The sequence below is a fragment of the Charadrius vociferus genome, unplaced genomic scaffold (assembly GCF_000708025.1).
Source record: "Charadrius vociferus isolate BGI_N301 unplaced genomic scaffold, ASM70802v2 scaffold27, whole genome shotgun sequence".
Taxonomy (NCBI): Eukaryota; Metazoa; Chordata; class Aves; order Charadriiformes; family Charadriidae; genus Charadrius; species Charadrius vociferus.
Genome location: NW_009649173.1, coordinates 1,122,970 through 1,143,939, shown reverse-complemented (window position 1 = coordinate 1,143,939; position 20,970 = coordinate 1,122,970). Strand labels below are relative to the sequence as shown.

General features: G+C 48.6%; 1 protein-coding gene across 1 annotated transcript in view; it reads right to left on the bottom strand.

The window, feature by feature from the left end:
- Nucleotides 1-20,970, bottom strand: part of LMF1 (lipase maturation factor 1) — a 200,425-nt gene that overhangs the window by 121,175 nt on the left and 58,280 nt on the right. Inside the window, exon 5 of the mRNA XM_009888557.1 lies at nucleotides 4,363-4,428. Within this exon, the coding sequence (XP_009886859.1) occupies nucleotides 4,363-4,428 (66 nt within the window). The remainder of the gene's footprint in view (nucleotides 1-4,362; nucleotides 4,429-20,970) is intronic.

Here is a 20,970-nt window from a genome sequence, read left to right as displayed (position 1 = left end):
AAATTATAAAATATACGTTGTTCCAGTTGTGAGTGGAAGAGCCACAGGTCCTTTGCCATGGCTGCCACCTCTGCTGAGCTTCCCCCAGCATTGGCCCGGCCGAGGACAGGCCACCGGGACGCGAGGGACCCCCTGGATGTGTTTAAGGGCTCCCGCGCAGTTTCAGTGCAAAGCTGGCAGAGGAGGAGGACACCCAGCGGGGCTCTCCTCCACGCGCTCGCCTGCCCCAGCAGCTGCTTCGGCAGCTGTTCCTACCAGTTGGTGGCTGAATTTTACAAGATATCTGTCTGTAATTAAAAAGCAACAATGCTTTGGCAGCCATTATAAAAAAGCATCGCTGGATTGCATCCCACAGGGAGTACTCCTGCAGCGGAATACGGGGAGACGCAATAGATGTGACCGCGTAGGACTTTCCCATTTCTAAACCCCTCAAGATTATCTCCTTAACTACTCTGCCAAGACCACCACCAGCATCCAAAACCAAGCTCCCTTTGGCCTGGTTGCGGGTCAGAAACGCTCATCTCCTGCCTGTGCCACTCAAACCCGCCCTGTGCCAAGACATATGGTCGCAAGGTGCGCCGCGGTGTAAGCGCAAGGGGGGGAGAGCCGCAGGTTTGGTGGGGAGATATTTTGAAATACGGGTCTTGCACAAGAGGATTTTCTCCATTTGGAGCACGTTAAGGCATTGTGCCTGTGCCAGCGAAGCAGCACACCCAGACTCAGCAGAGCCTGGGCCAGCTGAAGCTTGGCACGGGAGGGAATGGGAAGAGGCCCTGGGGGAGCAGGTTGGTGCTCCCCGAGCCGGTGCCTGGCTCACAGTCCCGGTACCTACTAACAGCAGTTCGAAAGCTGCTCCAGCCCATGCCTGGGCAACGTCCTACAAGCTGTGCAAGCTCCAGAAACAGCCTCAAGAGGCACAAAACCTTCCATACTAGACTTTTTCCCTGGTCCATAGGGAAGCCTGGCTATGGGAGGGAGCTGTGGCACTCTGCTGGGGGGAGGAAGGATGCTCTGGAGCAGGCAGGGACACGCTCAGCCACGTCTCCCTGCTCACACAAGCAGGGACCGAGGCGGCTCTGTCTCGCTCGATGATGCCGAACGCTGTGGGATCTGTGCCATGCGCTCCAGTGGAAGCAGAAATCTAGCTCCAGTCTGCAAACCGCTGCACATATTTGTAAACCATTGTGTACACAGTAGATAAATGCTTAATAATCATGATGACAAACAGACCTAAAACCCAGAAGCAGCTTCTTTCAGGATTAACTGCATCAGGAATAGGTTCCACTGGGCAAAAGCCTCCTTTTTGCTGGGAATTCTTACAGGGGAAAAAAAGCCATCTAACCACAGCCACAGTGAAACGATGGCAAACCCAACAAATGATAAATAAAGCCCGTGGCACGTCAGAGCTCAGGACTTCACCTGCCAGCCACCAGCCAGGTATGTCCATGTTCACATGCTAAGGTGGACACCGCCGCACGTGAAGCTCCGGGGCACCGGGAGCCCCGACCTGCGTGCACACCTGGGTGCAAAGGTACGGACCTACCGTGGAGCCTCTGGCCACGTCAGCAAAGAAACTCATGCAGAAGGAGGTTAAATGCCCCGTTCATGGTGTCTCGCCAAGCTGGGATTAGAGTCTGGGACTCCTGGCACCCAGAGCCACGATTAATCCACCGAGTGTTTCTACCTCCACCCCTCATCTCAGCCTCCAGGTAGTTTCCCTGTGCCAGGCTGTGTATGGTGGTGTAGCAAAGTCTTCTCATCTCCATCAGTGTCTGCCTTTCTCTTCCACGCTTACCAGAGCCCATCTACTCCTCAGGGATCAGAGGAGAGTTAGGCTGGTAGGAAAATACCTTTCCTATGTCAACCGTGCATTCTGCCGTTTCCCTCTCCAAATTACACAGCGTCACAGATCGTAAGCCCTCTAAACAGAGAGTCTTCAGTTGAGGAACAGATCTCCATAAAGGCAGGGATTAAGGCCCCGCACATTAGAGAGGAAAGAGGTAGGAAAAATATGCTCTGTTTAATTACCCAAGCCATAACAACATTTTACTATTTTATACACGATTCCTGACAAAAGTGGAAATGTTATTTTCCACGAGCATGGCTGCTGGTTCTACTACAAATAAATAGTGCAGGGCGCGCTCACCACGCAAGAGATGGAGGCCATGTGTTTTCATTAATTCTCTTGGCAGAGAAGCCTGTGTAGATTTTGGACCGCAGCTCAGGACTGGAACAGGAGAGCTGGGGTGGCCAACATACATCACAGCAGACTACGTTTGGCCCAGGTCCACTTACGAGCTGGTCCAATACCCAGTTTTATCATCCTAATTACGAGCAGATTCCCAGCTCCCTCCCTCCCTCGCAGAGGTATCTCGAGCTTCGCCCTCTTCTTCCTCCCTCTGGCGGGTTGAAATCAGCAGGTGAATTGCGGCCCTTTGTCTGCCATCGCTGGTAGACAAAGTTTGGCCTCTTTCATTTTCCTTTTATTGCAGCTTCTTTGGTGCGGATTAAAATAATTGATATTGATAATGTGATCTGCCCCCTGCCCCTGTTCCCAATTACTCGCAGAGGCTGGGGATCCTGCGTTATGGATATGACAGGAATGGTCTTAATTAGCCTTCTGGGCTACAGAACTGATTCTGGTTTTGATTTGAAATATTTGGGATTACGCAGGCTGACTGTTGTGGGCTGGGGTCACCAGCGGAGCCGGCCGGAGGATTGTGGGGGGCTCGCTTTGAGCTGGCTTTTCTCAGACTGCTGCCAGGTGCCCGGCAGCACACGGAGCAGAGTCCTTGCGCTGCTGGGAAAAAAACGAAGGACAGTTTACTCCAGCCGCCTTTGTGTTCGGGATTAAGAATGGCTGCACTGATGGGTCTTTGCATCCAAAATCTTACTCAAAATGAAGCAGGACACTGATGGTACAACAAGAGCTAACTGAGCAGCAGCCTTCATAAAAGTCACCCCTGCATCCACTGGGTGAAACCCCGTTAAAAGTAAATGATGATGAAATAAAGGAGCATTGAACTTGAAAAGGCAGATACGGCTTTCTGGACCTGCAAAATTCCATCTTAAAACATGCGACCAGTTAACTCGGTCACAGGAGTGAAAGATGAAGGTGTCAGCACCTGGAAAACCGATAGATTTTTTTTCCTATTTTGGAAAAAGGAATCCTAATCTTGTAACAGGTTGGTAATGTGGTCCTTGGCACTCACATGCAATTCTCTTCACACAAGGGTGGAAAGACAGAGGTACTGCAGGAGCGTCCCCATTTCCACTGCTCAGCGTGCCTACCCCGTAAAAAGTAATACATAGGCAACACCTCGGAACATGTTCTGCAGGTCAGAGAAGTCAGGTTCCGTCAGCTTTAATTGGAGGGGGAAAATGGTTTCCAGACGTGATGAAGGTCCGCTGAGAATGTCACCCCAAAGGTACATCTCCAGGGACCGACAGCTCAGGCCTGCTGGCCCCAAACAATCGTGTGGTTGAGGCACAAAGAGGTCCCCAGGTCTTACTGACATGGCACAAGTGCGGCGGAAGGCTGAACCTTTGCAGTCCTGTGCTAACAGATGCAGGGCGCTCGCCCGCTCGTTAGATGGGCACGGATCATACATCAGAGGCGTCACAACGCAGTGTGCCATTTTCAGTGGCTGTGATATTAATCTGGAGGAGGGAATATTCCTTCAGTGCTGCTTCCTTCATCAAAGCAGGGCTACCCGCCCAATGGAGTGTCATTGTACACAGCAATTTCTTTCTTTTCTAACACTGTTTACACAAAAGGCAAACGCAGAAATATAGGTAAAAAGAGAGGGGAAGCTGAGCTCCCTCTCTCTGTAATCAAAGAGGGGACAACACTCGGAGCCAGAACACAAACCACAGTTTATAATCAGAATGCAATGTAATCACTGAAACAGATGTCGAAGAGATAAAACTGTATAATTCTGAATTGCCAACGATTAGTGCTCAGCATCTTGGAGAGCGCTGAGATACTCTATTTCTGTCTACATATGGCTGCATTTTGGAAGCGTGAGCAGAGAGCACTCAGCACAATGCTATGGAGAAGTCCTTTCTGCTCCTCTCCTGTAGAATTTTTACAGAGGGAGTTCTCAGCAGGGCTTAGGGTTGCTCCTGAATCAGTCCACGATGGTGAGGGGAGGGATGGAGAGAAATTGGTCTTTTAAGACCGTGGTTGGGAAAAACAGCATCCCTGAGCTGGCGCATGGACATGGACTGCGTTGCCAGAGACAGACTACGATAAAGAAAGAAAACATGGAGAGCTGCCTGGCAGAAGAGAAGGTTAGAGAACATTTTTCTACCAAAGTAAAGCAGACAAGAGAAATTAGTTCTAATGTGCAGATCACTCACCTCATAGTGATAATCCATACAAGTTAAGTCTCTCCAGCAGCGATCTCCTCGAATTTTAATCCGCTGCTGGGAAAAAAAAAAAAAAAAAAGAAAAAAGACAAAAAGCACAGTTACAAAGGTATTATCTCAAGATGCCAAATACTCTGGTTCAACTACAGTAAGAGCCTGCAACAGCAGGGAAACGCAGAGGCTGGAACGACTCCCTGGAGACCAACCACATCTGCACCCCAGGCCCAGCTGTTCTCCCCGAGGGAATACAATGCAACAAGAGCTCCAACATGACTCCTTTCGCTGCCCGTTTACTGAAAATTTAACACAAATCCTTGCGGAATATGCCACATCACTTAAAGGGTGCTGGAAGATACTTCACCCACAGCTGAGTCTCTGCAGAGCGGCTATGAGCAGCCCAGTGCTCCCAGCATCAGCTTCCAGGATTGCTGGGTACGAGGCGGGGAGGGCACGGAGCATCGAGAGCCTGAAAAGCAGGCTCTGACGCTGGGACATTTCTGTATAACAGACTGAAAAGTAATCTGCAGACCTAAACACAGCCCTGTTCACGGTGTTAAAATCCAGACTCAGTTCTCTCCCTCTCGCAAAGCCATCTCTACTGCCAATAGAAAAGGAAATAGTGACATGGACTGGGATGGGGACCCGGCAGCCTCACCGGCCCTGAGCTGGATGCGGAGATGCAATCAAAGTAATTAGAGAAACAAAAGAGGAGAAGGGGAAGGAAGCTGACAGATCTAAACACAGATGAATGCGCTAATGACAGGTCTGCTCCACCTTAGGTTAGAGGTTGGCAATGAAACGAGCAGGTATCAGAGGTTGCTGTGCAATGATATTTCAGGGCAACGAGAGGGTGAAATTTCCAAATCAGTGGGTCCATTCCAGGGCTGGCAGTAATATTGGGATTAAATTTCTTTGCCTCAGTGATGAAGAGTAAAAAGGAATCAGTTGTCCACAGCAGGCGAGACACCTGGCCAGGGATGAGCCCGCTAGCAGGAAGCCGTGCAATCAAGCCGTGCCAGCCCCAAGGTATGCGGGTTCAGCCTGACGGCTTTGATGTATGGCGGAAAGGTCCCTGATTAGGATCACAATATCCCAAATTGAGGAAAGCTTCACTAGTCAAAAGGTTGAACCAGCTCTATCATCTGCATACAATTAGGGGGTATTTGCCTACCTCTGACATTGCCCCTAATTATAATGTTCCTGCCTGCCTTAGTAGAAGAACACAGGGAGTTTCTGTAAGGACCCATTGCGGCTACACCAGGAGCATCCTGAAGCTTCTTTACATTTGCAGTAGGGACAGTTTTCAAGAAGACACCAGTGACCTTTCAGTGCTAAAACATGAGAGCTCAGAGGAGGAGGGGATTCCAGCACCATGGCACATCCTGGCCTATTGGTCCATCCAAATTGCTAAAAAAAAAAAAATATAAAAAAATAAAAAAAAAATCTTCACTTGCAGCACTAAACAAAGTTTAGCAGGCTTGGGGCTCAGGAAAAATCCCAAATTCCAGTTAAAGACCCTGCAAAACTGTCCAGACCTCGTAAGTAAATATCCAGAAATACCCAGTTCCCAAGACTGCACGTGGGCTGTGCGACGTCTGCGAGCTCAGGGCTGCTGAGCGCGGAGAAGAGGGGACAGAGCAGAGTCTGGTAGAAGGAGTCAACTGGGAACGATTATTGACCGTCTCTCCTGATCCAAGACGTTAAGGCAATCTGACGAAGGATGGAGTAGCTGGTTTAGAAACGAACAAAAGATGTACTTTTCCACCCAGCAAATCATTGACTTTACAGGAGCCAAAAGTGCAAATGCGTTAAAAAGGTATTAGATGCATTCCCAGAGGTTCGGGGCAACTTCAGAACACAACCTCCTCCCTGGAAAGTCCCTAAACCATTTGACTGCCAGGAGCTGCCCCAGAAGATCACTTTATGTTTTATATTCCTCCCCATGCATCTGTTAATGGCTGCTATTAGAGACAATACAAGAAGTTAGTTGGACCTTGGGCTTAACCCAACATAGACATGCTTAAGCAAACAAAGATCCACAAAAATAGTTACAAGCTTATTTGGCAGGTAAATTAATAGGAAATAGGCACCCTTCTTGGTCTGAGCCTTATAACAGATGATGTTTAGACATACATGTCTTTGTGAATAGGGATGACCCCAGTGGCCTTCAATAGGGCTATTTACAGCCTTAAACGATACCTGTTAGCAGGCACCTTGCTGAGTTCAAGCAGATTTCACCCATCTGCTGTTCCAAATTATTTTTCCTTTTTTTTTTCCCTAGTCATAAAAAAATGAAGTATTTTTGATACCAATGCTAACTGAAGATGACAGTAAACAGAAACTATTACACATTTTCAAAATCCATGAATCCAAACAATTTACATCCTGTAATTTTTAGCCAAGAATAAACCTGGAGAACCTGGCAGGGGTAAGGCAGCAAAAACCCAAACTCCCCATGGCACATCTCACGGAGCAGGATGAAAATCCCCTCCGGCAGGGCCATTTGTACGCAATACCATCCTGTGGTATGAAGAAAATGCCAGATAGACAGCACAGACCCCCACGAGCTCTCGGCATCAACTACCACCTGCAGAAAAAGCATCATCTCACAGAGGCAAATGCCAGAGATGCAACAGAGCAAACTGACACCACCATAACCAGCAAGGAAGAACAAGGAGATCCAGTAAAAGGTGATCATTATTTTACAGAAGTGATTGATAAGGAAGATAGCAATAAGGCAAAGGTTTCTGCAGCATCTGATGTGGCTCTGCACAACATGGGAATGAGGAAGGGTACCAAAGCAGCGCGGTGCACGCTCCATCCCCGGAGGGCGGGCAGCCTGCGGGATGCTGGTACCCTGCAGACCCCTGCTGCCCTTCAGACCTGTAAAACTCCCCGAGAAGCCTGAGCACTGGCCCTGCCAGCAGCCTCCGGAGGAGAGAGGCACCTTCAAACCTCGCACATACTGTCATCTTACGCAGGTGGCAATGGGAATGGTTCAGGGTGGCTCCGTGCACAGCTGAGATGGGTCCACGCCAGGGGCTCAGACCTAGAAACACCCTGCCCCAGGAGGTCTGCATCCCTGCAGTAGCATTAAAGGGACACCCCCCACCAGCACCACTGCCACCACCAAAACAAAACCCAAGCAGAGCTGGTCCATAAAGGCAGAGACAAAAACGTGATGGATGCAAAGCAGTGTCATACAATACTGGCGGGATGGGAAAGCTGAGCGGTGGGGACCGGTGGCTGCTCTGCAGTTTTACTCTCTAGCGAGTTATTCAGCAGATCCCGTCACTGTCCTCGTCACTCTGCGAGGACTGGAGCAGGGGAGGCAGGGACAAGACAGACTCGCTGTCAACAGTCACGGCTTCATCTCCCCCTCCTGAATCATCCGCAGCGCACGCTGCCCCTCGAACCTTTTCTAAAATTACAGGATACGTTGATAGCATCTCACAGGATGTGCCTCAGCCGGTGCCCTGTCAGTGGCAGGGCAGACGCTACGAAAGGCTCTGTGCAAGAATGCTGGAATATTAAAAAAGGACAGCTATCTTGATGACCTTCCCTCCTACCTTGCCCAAGCTGTTATCAAGCTCTATTATTCAGCAGGGATAATTAAAACGAGTACATGATAGAAAAGCACCACACTGAAAATCAAAATCTTTTCTGCAATGAGTCACTAAGGGAGTTAATCACATTTTGTTTACTACAAAGCTTTCAAACAGGAAAGTCACTTAAAGCTCTTAATATCAAATCTGTTTTTCAGCATAGAAAACTCCCACTCGCATAATTAGGAGGCGCTTCAAGTCTTCTTTACCCGGCTGCTGTCTTCAGGTCCACTTCCACTCCCACACCGCCATGTGAGTTTTCCTGTTTTCAAATGAAGTTGGACCAAGAAACAAGAGCATGTGCACGAAAATCTACCTGTCCTGGAGCTTTGCCTCTGATGAGGAGGACCACGAAAGGAAAAAGAGCCACAGCGGCTTGCTAAACCATCCTGCTGTGCAGAGCTGTGCATCCCTGGGTATGGAAACACCCAGGATGAGCTCCGGCATCCTTCACTGCTCCATGCTCAGATGGACTCTGTTTTTACACACTCTCCCCTCATTATTTGGCTTCTGCTGACGTTATTGGAAGTCAGCTCCCGTTCTCTTGAAGATGCAAACTTAGTTTAAGAAACGGTATCTGGGTCCAAGTGAGCACAGGACGGGGGCGGGGTGGGGGAAGGAAATGGGGATCCCCACATCTGCTGGAGTTTGACATGCACTGGATTTCTTTCAGTCTGCTAACAATTCCCAACCCATTTGCAAGATTTCTCTGTGTATATTGAACCGGCCTGGGCTCCACAGCTGCAGCACATTATGCCGCCATACCACAGATCAAAGCACGGGGAAAAATCCCCATCCCCTGCTCTCAGACCGGCAGAGGCGAGCGCATCTCCGATGTACTCCAACTGTCTTCTCTCTGGATGAGGAGAAGACCTGCGAGAGACCAGAAAGAAAAGAAGCCAGAGGGCACATGCATGGGACAACCTCACGAGACTCCAGAAGACCTGGAAGACCCTCCTCTCATTTGGACATAACCTACAAACATCTTGTAAGGAGCATTCTGGGGGCAAATATTAAGCAGAGTTCGAGAGGTGAACGATACGGACAAATTAAACAGAAAACAAGGGAAGGAAAGAAATCACTTAGCAGCACTTTGGAGAGCAGGGCTCACAACCCCAAAATCACATCTCTAACTGCTTCCGTCCTGCAGCACGCGGCAGTGGGGTCTCACACCTCCAGCTCCCTCCCGGTAGCATTGCTGACGCAGAAGGAAAGGGGGGAAGGGAAACAGCCCGTCTTTAGGCTCTCGTGCTGCACAGCATTTAGTTTTAAGCATATGATTGAAACCGAGCTCCACAGATCAGCTTTGGTGGGATGGGTTTAAGAACAAACCTGATGCTTCGCTGCGTTAAGGCTGTGTCGGAGGCAACACCCGACTGTCAGAAAGACCAGGATGGAGATGTTTTAACAAAGGACTTTTCCGTTACTTTGGGGAGGCATTTTTTGACAGCAGGATTTGCATGATACCTTCAAAGTTCAAGAACATATAAAGACATTTAGAACCTTTGGTAGCTCCCAGGCGGCAGCTACCACAAACCTGCTGTACCAGCCTCCAGCTTAATCGATCCTTCTCTCACACGTACAAGTTTCTAGATTTTGTAAAGAGTAAGTTCAGGGCTCAGGATGCAAATGAAAAAAAAGCAACACTTGCAAAACCTTCTTCTTATTTTCCAGCATTTGATGCTCTCCATGCCAAGCCTGGTCCCTTTCCATCCCTCCCAACTTTAATTTCTCCCTGTGGTGTTCAAGCATCTTCAGGTACCACACATTTTTTGAGACAACATCAAAATTGATCTGTTAGCTCAGGGCTAATTAATGCTGGCAGAAGTTGGCCGTGCTTACAGGTAGGCAATAAGCAGCAGTATATCTCCAAGGGCAGTTGCTGCCAACTCCTGAGAAACTGCTGCCGTATGCGCGGCAGGGTCTCACCAGCCCCTCTTTACTGAGGAGCTGAGCTCTTTACTGAGCTCCAGTTCCCGAGTGATAAAAAATGACAGGGAAGTGTTTACCCACTGCAATTCACCTTGAAGACCAGACCGCACCTCAACGTACTAAACCATCCCGGATTTTATGGCCTTTTTTGAAGCATCCTGAAGATACGAGTACAATAAGACACCATGACGATGGAGAGGAAAGCCTTTCTCATCCCGCTTTCAGCTCCTTGTCCAACACAACCATCTCCCTGGCTTTTTATTAAACTTGTGGCGTTAGGCTGCCTGCGCAGCGAGGGCTACGTGCCAGCCGGTAACGTCATTACTGCTGCATATCTTACAACACACCGACCGCGTTTCACAAGCCTGAAACACAGAAGAAAACCTCCAGATCCCAGGCAACATGAAGCAGCACCCAACGCCACGCTGCATACGGGTATTCACTATTTGCACGGCGATAACACTGAGGAGTTAATGTCACCAAACAGGACCCGCTCCGGCGGGATGCTGCACCAACGCCGAAGGAAGCCACGAGCCCCGAAGGTACCTCATAGAATGATTTAGGTTGGAAAAGACCTTTAAGATCATAAAACCCAACCATAAACCTAACACTGCCAAGTCCCACTAAGCCATGTCCCCAAGTGCCACATCTACACGTCTTTTAAATACCTCGCACCAGCCAGGAGCACCCGCTCCGGCTGCCTCTGGCAATTCAAGTCTCTGCTGTTACAAGAAGTCGCTGTTCTCATTTATAAATGTTTTTGTATTATCCCAGCTTGGCATAATGCACCTAATATTGTCACGTGGCAACGTAATAATTTGGGAAACACTGAGAAGATGTGCTATAGGAAGCTCAGCTCACTAACTTGTTTCTTGTTTTCTAAATTCCAAATAAAAAAAAAAAAGGAAAAAAAAAACTTTTCAAGTTGGCAAATTCAGGAATTTTCTTCCTAGTTCTGAGCTAGCAGAGCATTAGCTAAAAACTTGAATTCAGCACTTATTTCGACATAAGGATTGGGGACTAACGGGCAGGAGATAAGGATTTTTGAGAACATTTTTTCATTTTTCCCTTTTTATGGATCCGCTCTAATCGTCAGCTAAAACGGGGCGGGGGGAGGAACAGTAAAATGGCTTTTAAAGTTTATTTTCCTTTCCCAACGATAAAGGCAAATGCACGCTCACATGCTTACAACCCCAGGAAAAAACCAAGCACCTCCAGAAACGCCGGCTCTGTTTGCACACTGGGGGTGGGTTGAAGGGACTTTCAAAGCCCTGCATATCAGAAGGGAAAGGTATTCAGCAATACAAATTAAATATAAGCTAAAGGGAAGGAAACAGGTGGCTAAGTGAACCAGCAATTGCCCTTTCACCTCTGTGGCCTTGCTTTGAATCCGGCTCTACCCAGAATTATTAAATTCATACTGATGGGATGGTGGCTACAAAGACACCGGGGTTTGATCATTTCGGCCGAGCCGGTGGCAGCCAGACCGTGCACACGAGCCCCTTCCAGTAATAAGGGAGCCTGGCCTGGGGAAGGGGAAAGTTGAGATCTTTGTCATATTAATTTACAGCTGACTGCGGCTCCGGGCCATTCCGCACACTCAGAAATCTCCTCGCGCTGCTGTCTGCATGAGAACTATAAAATGTTAACCCTGGATTGAATTAGCATCCAGAATGAAATATGCGCTCAATACTTTCTCCCCTACTAAGTTTGCTCCCTTCAGGGCACGGCTGAGGAGCGCAGGGGAGGATGGAGATGCAGCACCTGCCTGTACTTGGAAAACACCAACCTCCGGGGCTCCCAGGCTCTCACAATTAAAGTGCATTAAAGTCACCAGCACTTTTCACAGGGGAAGGAAAATTACATTTAGGACTTTCTTTTTCATTATTATTTTAATGGTGTTCAATAAAATGCCTGGTTTTAATCACCAGAACCACTCTGGTGCGCTTTCCACCCGACAGCTCTGCGCCCATGCGGTCAGGGTCACGTATAAACAGCATTTCCCAAACTCAGCCGACGTGCGCCCTGGATACACCGCAGGTGTCACGGATCACTTTTGTCACTCTACTTTTATTTTATCTACAGCCGACAAATAAAACATCGGCCATGTGGAACAAGACACTATTTTGCCTTCAGCATCATCACTACCGTTGATAGCCTACTACAGTGTTAAAGGAAAGATGATCACACAGAAACTCAAGCAGATCCACAAGCGACTGGAGGAAAAAAATACATATTTCCCAACAAATTCTTAGCAAAACCCACGCTGCAAAAATTCACCCTCCTGCCTGCTGCAGGGCTTGACCCAGCCAGCAAGGCACCGAACCAGTCCGGTTTATAAAACTCAGTTAGCCTGCTGAAAACTAGTTATTTATGACTAATACATTATCTTTCAAATGCAGTAGATCGTTGAATACATTCGCAAGGTTTGCCAACTGGCAGCCAGGGAACTTTGGGGATGGAAATCAAAATCACCCCTTCGCTCCCACTGAATCAATTCCAGTCTCGCTTGATTGAGTAACCTCACATGCCCCCTCTCTTTCCCCATCACTGAAAGAGTATCCAACAAAAGGGATTTCAGGGGAAATTAAGCCATAGAGAGAAAGTTTACCAACAGCTTTTGATTTCTACATTTGAGGAGTCTGATCAAATTGTGGCAGAAATCCCAAACGTAAGGCCACGGCACACGGTGGCACAGGGGACGTAACACGGGACCGGACGGCAGAACCAAAGAGGGATGGGAGCTGGGCAACTGCCGGCTGCGTCCTCCGAAGGCACCTCACTGTTTGGTTTTAGGGTACTGAAATCTGAATTTGCCCTGTGCCATGCTGGGGATCGCCTTTGCAATTCCCCAAGGATGAACATGTGAAGAGAATGGGTCCTCACTGTTCTACTGTATTTTTTTGGTGAGAGGAGCACATCTGGACACTGCTTCTTTTTATGGTACCATCCCCAGCTCCTGCCATTAGGATTAAGCTAAACACTGACTCGTGAAGACTGCCCGGTCCCTGCTACCACTGGCAGAGGCTCCCTAAAGGGAACCCCCTCCCTACACACTCAGGACCTGCCCCAGACCTTCTGGATCTGCAGAAGGCTCAGTGTGGGAACCATGGGGATCCATCCCAGGAGATGTGGAGAAGAGCCCTTCCACTGTGTCCACATCACAGCCACCACAGACAACGAGAGTCACAGAAACCCATCTCCAGTCTCCCCCCTCTGAAGGTCCTCCACCCTCTGCTGCCCACGTCACAAACCAAGGCTGTTGTCCCACCTGGATGCAGCTCATCCACTGCAACAGAGACGGGAGGGAGCATCCTCCAGGCAAGGTCCACACCAGTCTAATCTCCAGCAGACCTCCTGCTAAGCGCTCACCCCATCTCTGCCCCACGCAGATGGGTGCTGGCCAGTCTCTGACCTCCAGCTTTATTTCAGACCTCTCATTCTCTTGTTCCCACCTGTGTTCACTCTCCTTTCAATCACCTCTCTAATTAGCTGATCCCCTTGTAATTAAACCTGCGTACAAACAAAATGCACAGCATTGCCCTCGCTCCTTCTCCCCCATCAACTCCACCAGCCCCATGTTCATCCCAACGCCCCTTCCCCAAAAGATGAAGCCCAGGCACAAGAGTCAGTTCAAGAGCCACCATGGACATACCATTACAGCCAACTGTTGAAGGCCAGGTTGGATGGGGCTTTGAGCAACCTGGGCTGGTGGGAGGTGTCCCTGCCCATGGCAGGGGGGTTGGAACTAGATGGTCTTTAAGGTCCCTTCCAACTCAAACTATTCTATGATTCTCCGATTTTACACTTTGCATAAGGAGCAAAGCATCTCCAAAGAAGACAAACTCTTTCCTTATTTACTTGATGCCAGCAAACGTGATTCACGGACCCAGGGGTGATCCATCACCCGTCACCGCGGCGCGGAGCAGCATCTTGCTCTGCACACCCCAGAGCCACGCAGCTCCCGCTCCGACACCACTTGGAGGGAGGGAAGCGGCTGAACTCCGACACGCCAAATCCTTCCTTTTCATCTTACGCCGATTGCTCTGCCCAACTGTACCCCTTTCAGGCTGCTGTACTTTGGTGATTCAAAATGAAAAAAAGCCTAAATAATTAAAATGTCATTCAAGCTCTAAGCCGATATGAGTCACTGTTACAAAAAATATCTTAAAAATTCTTTCAGGAGTGGGGGATAATTATATTCCTCCCTATCTATTGATTTTTCTCTACAATGCAGATGTCAGATTTTCCACGGTTTTTTTTCTTTTTTTTTTTTTTTCCCCTGGAGTGAGTGTCAAGGAGGAACAAAGCACTCTTTGAGACTTTTTCAGCCCAAAATTAATTCTGAAAAAAATGGTACAGACAGGCCAATAGCACGGGAAGCCGAGAAAAAGCCTGGTGACTCAAGCTATGTCTGCAAAACCCCTATTGATACCGGCTCGGGAGAGAAGGGTGGGGTATGGGGCACCAGCGTTATAAATTTAGAGTCAATTTAAAGACCTCCTTTCTGTGTCTTCACAATACAAAAGATGGGCAGAAAAGAAAAAAAAAAATCTTAATGACGGGCAATCCTATACTCTAGATTTTAATTTTTTCTCATAATATGAATATGAAACACTCGCAGAGAAAATCCCAAACGGTGCCTTGCGCTTCACGCGCTCGGCTACCCGCCAGCCTCTGCTACCCACTGAACATCTTCTGAAAGCCAAAAACATACCAGTGTATTTTAAAGACAAAACCAGCTGTGATTTGGACCCCAAGTTCATGGAAGAGGAAGAAGCTTTACAAAGTTAAAATTAAAAATTATAATAATTGTTTAAGGACTACAGGGCAGGGCTGTAAGGGGACAGCCAGCTCTGCTGCTCCCCTGTCACGCTGCGCACCGGCACCCGAAGCACTCAGGTCCCAGGGACCGGACACGATGCCTTTGGACCACAACAGAAAATACTAAAGCACTTTTGAGTTTTCCTGGTTTTCTGCACCCAGTCGCCCAGCCTGCTCGCTGCCCACCTGCTCCAGCTTCCTTCTGCATTTGGAAGGATTAATCTTGAAAAATTTCTGCGTTTTATTTCAACCTTAATAATGAGTATCACGCTCAAACCGTGCATTCTCCACGGGAAAGACGCTCGATTGGTGTGACACGACAGCAGCGATACAGTCTGGATGTGTAAAACTGCCTCTGAACTCCACCACATTGTTTTATGCCATTTTTTTTTCCAGTGCACCTCATAACAGATAAATATTTCATTCCCAAGACCAGCAAGGGCTTCAGCTTTTTTAAAATTCAGTACATTTTCTATGGTCCTTTTATGCCTCACGGCTCATGTTATGATTATAGAAATTGTTTGCATACTTTTAAATATTTGCATAATTTATGAGCCCAAATCTTCAACTGCAGCGTGTGCTGGTGCAGGGCTTGCCACGAACCACGCCGGTGGCAGAGGGTGGATTTGGGCCAGATCCACCCAGACCCTCCACGTGAAGCCCCGTCTCCCACCTGCAGGCTCTGCTGAAGGGTTCCGGCTCTGCGGCGCAGGAAGGATGATCTGGATCGCGTGTGCTGCAGAGGGGTGATTTGTTCCTTTCTTTTAGAAACGCCACACAGGGAAGACGTGACACAGGTATTAGGCTTTTGGGGAACTTTTTTCTAAAACTCTGACAGTAGCAAGCTAAAGGGCTTTAAGAAGAGCTGTACTCGACGTTCATACAAACCACTCATTAATGAACATGCGGTAATTCAAATCTCTCCTGCTTCTTCCATGAAAAGAGAGAGAAATAACGGGCTCGAAGACCTCTTCCTTAGCCAGAGAATGACAAGCTTACGCTCCTCAGATGACACTGCTCTTTAAATAGCTTTATTCTGTACCTTGCGCATCATTTCAGAGCCCACAGTCAGCCCTATTCAGGGCAGGTCCAAACCTGCGCAGAGATGATGGGACTTCCCCATCACCTAGAGAATGTTAGTTCTGGTCCAGCATCAGCAGGTTATGGGACAAGGCTCCAGATTCTATGGAACAACTCATCTTCAGGTGAACTTCTGGTGCCCTCCCGCACAGGCAGGGATGGGCCCTGAGGACCGTATGCCCACAGGACAGGTCCCACCTGCGGAAGAGGTGAACATCTAGAGTCTGCCGCAATGGGCGCAGGTTGGTCCAGCCCAAAAGCTAAACTGGAGTCACCACGAAACACAACTGCGAAGCACCTCAACTCGACGGGCTGGAAAACCACTTTTCTGAAAGAGAAGTCAGCAGTGTTGATTTTCGTTTTGTTTGATTTGTTGCCGCTTTTTCCCCCAGCTACCAGAAAGCCCCTTTGAGAAGCCACCAGGACTGCCCCAGCATCTGATTGACTTTGAAGACGGAGCTGCGAGGAGTGGGTGAAAGGGATTTTGCAAAGTACTTGGCATTAGCGGCTCCCTGCCTTTTACAGCCACCGAAGGAACAACAAGTCTTCCTGCCAAGGGCTATTACTAGACAAATGGAGAGAGATCAGAGGCACAAAGGAGGTTGCTAAGGAGTCAAGTGTGGGATCCCTGCAGAGAGGAGGAGGGCTGCAGCTGGGACGGCAAAGGTCAGAACATTGCAGACATCATTTTCCAAAAATTCCCATGAAGCCCCGGCGCGGGAGTCGGGAGCCTGGTCCCGCCGCGCTCGCCTATGAATAATGAGAAAGCCATAAAAGAAAGCTCCCTTTCTTCCCTCCTACCCACGCTAATGTAATAAAACAAATTAGAATAATTATTCTCAATTTCAGAGCCATAATGCCCAGGATCAGGGCACGCTTGTCACTGAAATGACAACTACATCCGTTTGACTCTTCTTCTTCTTTTTTTTTTATATTTACAGATCACTTAAATTCCAACTTTTATTTCATTACATCTAATGTAATTTTACTACAGGCATCCAGATTCTGCTTGCTTCAAAGTCTTCATTATTTTTGCCAGAAAGTTCATCTCCCTTATTAGCTAATCACATCCCCACCCTTTCCAGTAACCTTTAAAATGCCACCCACGTTATGACACTTTTAACAGAATCCAAGCAAAACCAAAACAAGAAGAATGAAGAGTTTAACATGAACCACTAGTTTCTAAAATAATTTGCTGCAGTTGGTTAAAAGAAACATTTTTTCTAATTGTAAAAAAAAAAAATAAATTAAAAGATATTAAATACCTAATGATATACAAATAATCTGGAAATAATTGATTCTTTCTCTGTGAAAACACATCTCTGTGTGAAAGATGGGCAACATTTACTAGGAAACAATGATGAGAACTTAGTGGAAGAATTTATTGCAAATTATTATAAATCTTTTTGCACTATTTCTTTCCCAAGACTACCACTTTAACTGATCTTTCCCCCCCCACCCGTAAAAGGGGAAACTATCTTTTGTGTAGACTTGAAACGCCAGAGGATTTAAATTATTTTCTAAGCCTCTGTCTGCCAAAAAATGCTGCCGGACTCCTCTGTTCTGCAGCGGCTTCTTCTGAGGATGTACTTGAACCACTTGGAGAGGCAGAGCTCGGACTTGGGGGGGGTCAGTCTGTAGTTATATGCAGAAAGGGAAATCCTTCAAGTGTAAAAAAAAAAAAAAAAAGAGAGAGAGAGAGAAAAATTTTGTTTCCAGAAAGTAAACCAAGGGGAGGGACCGCCAAGTCACAAATCACAACTTGAAAAGATGCACTTGGGTTTCCCTAAATTCTCCCTGTGCCGCTCAGGACCTTCTGCGTGACATACCCTGTGTAGGGAGGAGTGGGGGGAGCGACTCCTGGGGAGGGCTCTCCAATAGGTGCAGATAAGGGGGAGAACCCCCCCACTTCCCTGGGTGACCCCGTCCCCCGGTGTGCCACCAGCCTGGCGAGCAGGGAGCAGCCCCCGCAACAATCTTAAGGGCATCGCACGAGGAAGACGTGAAGGACGCTGCACACACAGCAGATTATGATAATATTATTATATAAAAATACATATATTATAAATATTATTGTTATATTATTACATAACATACATATTAAAGGACCTAATTCCTGGGGCATACGTGAGGCTTGGGCTTAAGCTGCGCGAGCTGACGGCCAGGGCCGGGGAGCGGAGCCTGCGGGGCACGGACCCATCTGCGCACAGACCCCACGGAGTCGTCCCAACCCCAACACCTGCATCAGCCAGTGATAGATTGGCAGCTTTAAATCTGAATTTCCTTGCTTTGGGCACTTTTAAATTAAAGTGGTAATGTGCTTTAAATCCTGTTTCCCTGCTTTTTCACTACACTGTTCAATCCTTTCCTCCAGAAACTAATCAAGATGTCTCAGACTCACTTATACTCCCTGCTCCAGCCACCTTCCCGGGTAAGTTATTCCATATGTCTGTGATCCTTTGCAAGACACAGCTCCACCTTAATTCCCTCTTTACTTCCAGTTTCCGCACGTGCTGTTACACCCCCGGTGCTTGAATCCCCTCCGCCTCCCTGTTACATCTCCGGTAGTGATAATTATTTGTACAGAACGTCACATCATCAAGCTGGCAAACATCACCCGCCTGGTCCTTTGACTAACGTACGCATCTCAGCAGTGCTGCCGGCTCTCTGCTAACGGGGCATTGCAAACCCACCCCGATAGAAACTAACACACTTTTTGGAAACCCTTGAGAAACAACCACCTCTCCGCTAAGAATCCGAACAAGCGCTGCTGCATGTGTATATATTCACTTGTATTTATGTGTCTCTGCTGCCATGAAACGGGGAGGCAGCAGGCTCGCAGGAACAAAAGAGTGGGAATCTCAAGGCATTTAATCTCCTTGATCACCATTTCTGACAGATATTCCCACTGACACCTCCCTCGTTCAGAGCATGTGTTGGGATGGGATCCGTCTTACCAGCGCAGCAACAACCAGACCTCAGCTGTGTGTAACACAGGGAACGGCCAAGGCTCCACCTTTGTGTCCCACAAAGAGAAAGGCGGGGAGGGAAGAGGCACAGGAGACAGCTTTAAGTGGAGATGATGAAAAGCCACATAAATTGAAGCACACCATCACTGCTGGGCTCTTCCAGAGGGACCACTACCACCCGACAGCATCGCAGCCGCGTGCCATCTGCACGCAGCAAGCACTCGCCTTCGCTCTGGTACAAGAAAACTCAGTCCCAGCTCTCGCTTCTTGTTGGCATCGAGTCCAACCTGACCTAAAGGCATTTCGTGTACCTCATGTTTTACAGGAGGAACACCAGCTGTAAACGGATAACGACATTTCCATGCTGCTTTTAGCACCAGCCCTCCAAGCGCCAGCTGCGCCGTCGCAGCCGCACGGAGCCGCAGTAAAGCAGCAGCAGTTCCCGCTCCCCGGCAGGACTCCCTTGCATGACTTGCTCCGCTAACCTCATCTGCAGCAGCCATCCAGGCCATGCACGGCTGATACCCACTCGTTAAAAACATTCACGCATACTTCAAATATCTCCAAAACCTCAAATAACACAGAGCAGGAGAGAGAGCACACGTGCAAACGCTACCACGCGCACCCATAAATACCACTCAAGTCCCCTCCGCTCAAAGCTGACCGCTATTTAATGCCGTTCCCAGCTAAGCCAGAGACGTAACCATGCGAGGACAGATCTTGGCAGACCTGAACTCGGCTGTGCTCGATTTTGGCAGCACCAGGTTCGACAAACCTGCCCAAGTGCGAAGGGGCCCCAGCGCCTGCCTGGGACTGGCACGGCATCCTTTGCGAGACAGGGAGCCCACATCCTCACTCCTGCCCTGCCCGCGCTCATCCCAGTCTCTCCCACAGCCCCTGGCTCAGTTTGGGACCCGTTTCCCCATCCCAGTCCCTAAGTCATATTTTCCATTCCCAGCAGCGGGGCGACAGTTTTTATAGGGGACTCGCTGCTTGCTTTGCTTTTCAACCCAATAAGTCCTTGACCTGTCCCATTGTTACCACCATACTTCACCAGCTCCAGTTGGAAGAGGCAATACTATGCCAAGAGTTAGACCTGAACTCATTACGCACTCTGTTTCCATCTGCTTTATCAACAGAAAGATGTGCTGGTAGGAGGGAAAAGCCCCATGTTTAACTGCCTCTTGTCAAAAAACCCCTCCGGTGTGAGACTGGAGGAGCTGTGTGTAACAAGCAGAGGCAATCCTTGGGAGTAATTGGTGAGAAAAACATAGACTGGTTTAGGTTGGAAGGCACCTTACACCTCCCACCAGCCCAGGTTGCTCCGAGCCCCGTCCAACCTGGCCTCGAACACCTCCAGGGATGGGGCAGCCACAGATTCTCTGGGCAACCCTTTCCAGTGCCTCACCACCCTCAGAGTGAAAAATTTCTTCCTAATATCTAACCTAAACCTGCCCTCTTCCCGTTTAAAACCATTCCCCCTCATCCTATCACTACATGCCCTAGTAAAAAGTCCTTCCCCAGCTCTCCTGTAGGCCCCCTTTAGGTACTGGAAGGGGCTATAAGGTCTCCTCGGAGCCTTCTCTTCTCCAGGCTGAACAACCTCAACTCTCTCAGCCTCTCGTCATAGGAGAGGTGCTCCAGCCCTCACATCATCTTCATAGCCCTCCTCTGGACCCACTCCCACAGGTCCATGTCCTTCTTATGTTGGGGGCTCCAGAGCTGGACGCAGTACTCCAGGTGGGGTCTCACAAGAGTGGAGTAGAAGGGCAGAATCACCTCCCTTGACCTGCTGGCCACGCTTCTTCTGATGCAGCCCAGGATACAGTTGGCCTTCATAAAAGTCATGTCTACAGTTAAAAGCATTATCCTTCGCAAGTCAAGACTCAGCTTGATGCATGCGAAGATGCAGCCTGAGCTCCTCCGCAGCACGGCGTGGCATCACGCTGCAGGCTGGACCAGGGTGTTAAAGCTCACGCAACACAGGAAAACCCCACGACAGAGAAATCGGGAGATGCCCCCGCCACCCCACACAGCCACCCCTCACCCACTAAGGCTGGCTGCAGGGAGCTCGAGGACAAACCTTGTCTAGGGCTCTTCCCAAAATCTAGTTAAATCACATTCCTGTACTCCTATCCTTTTACACGTGTTTTTTTCAGTTACTAAGTTTTATCAGTGTTACTATAGTT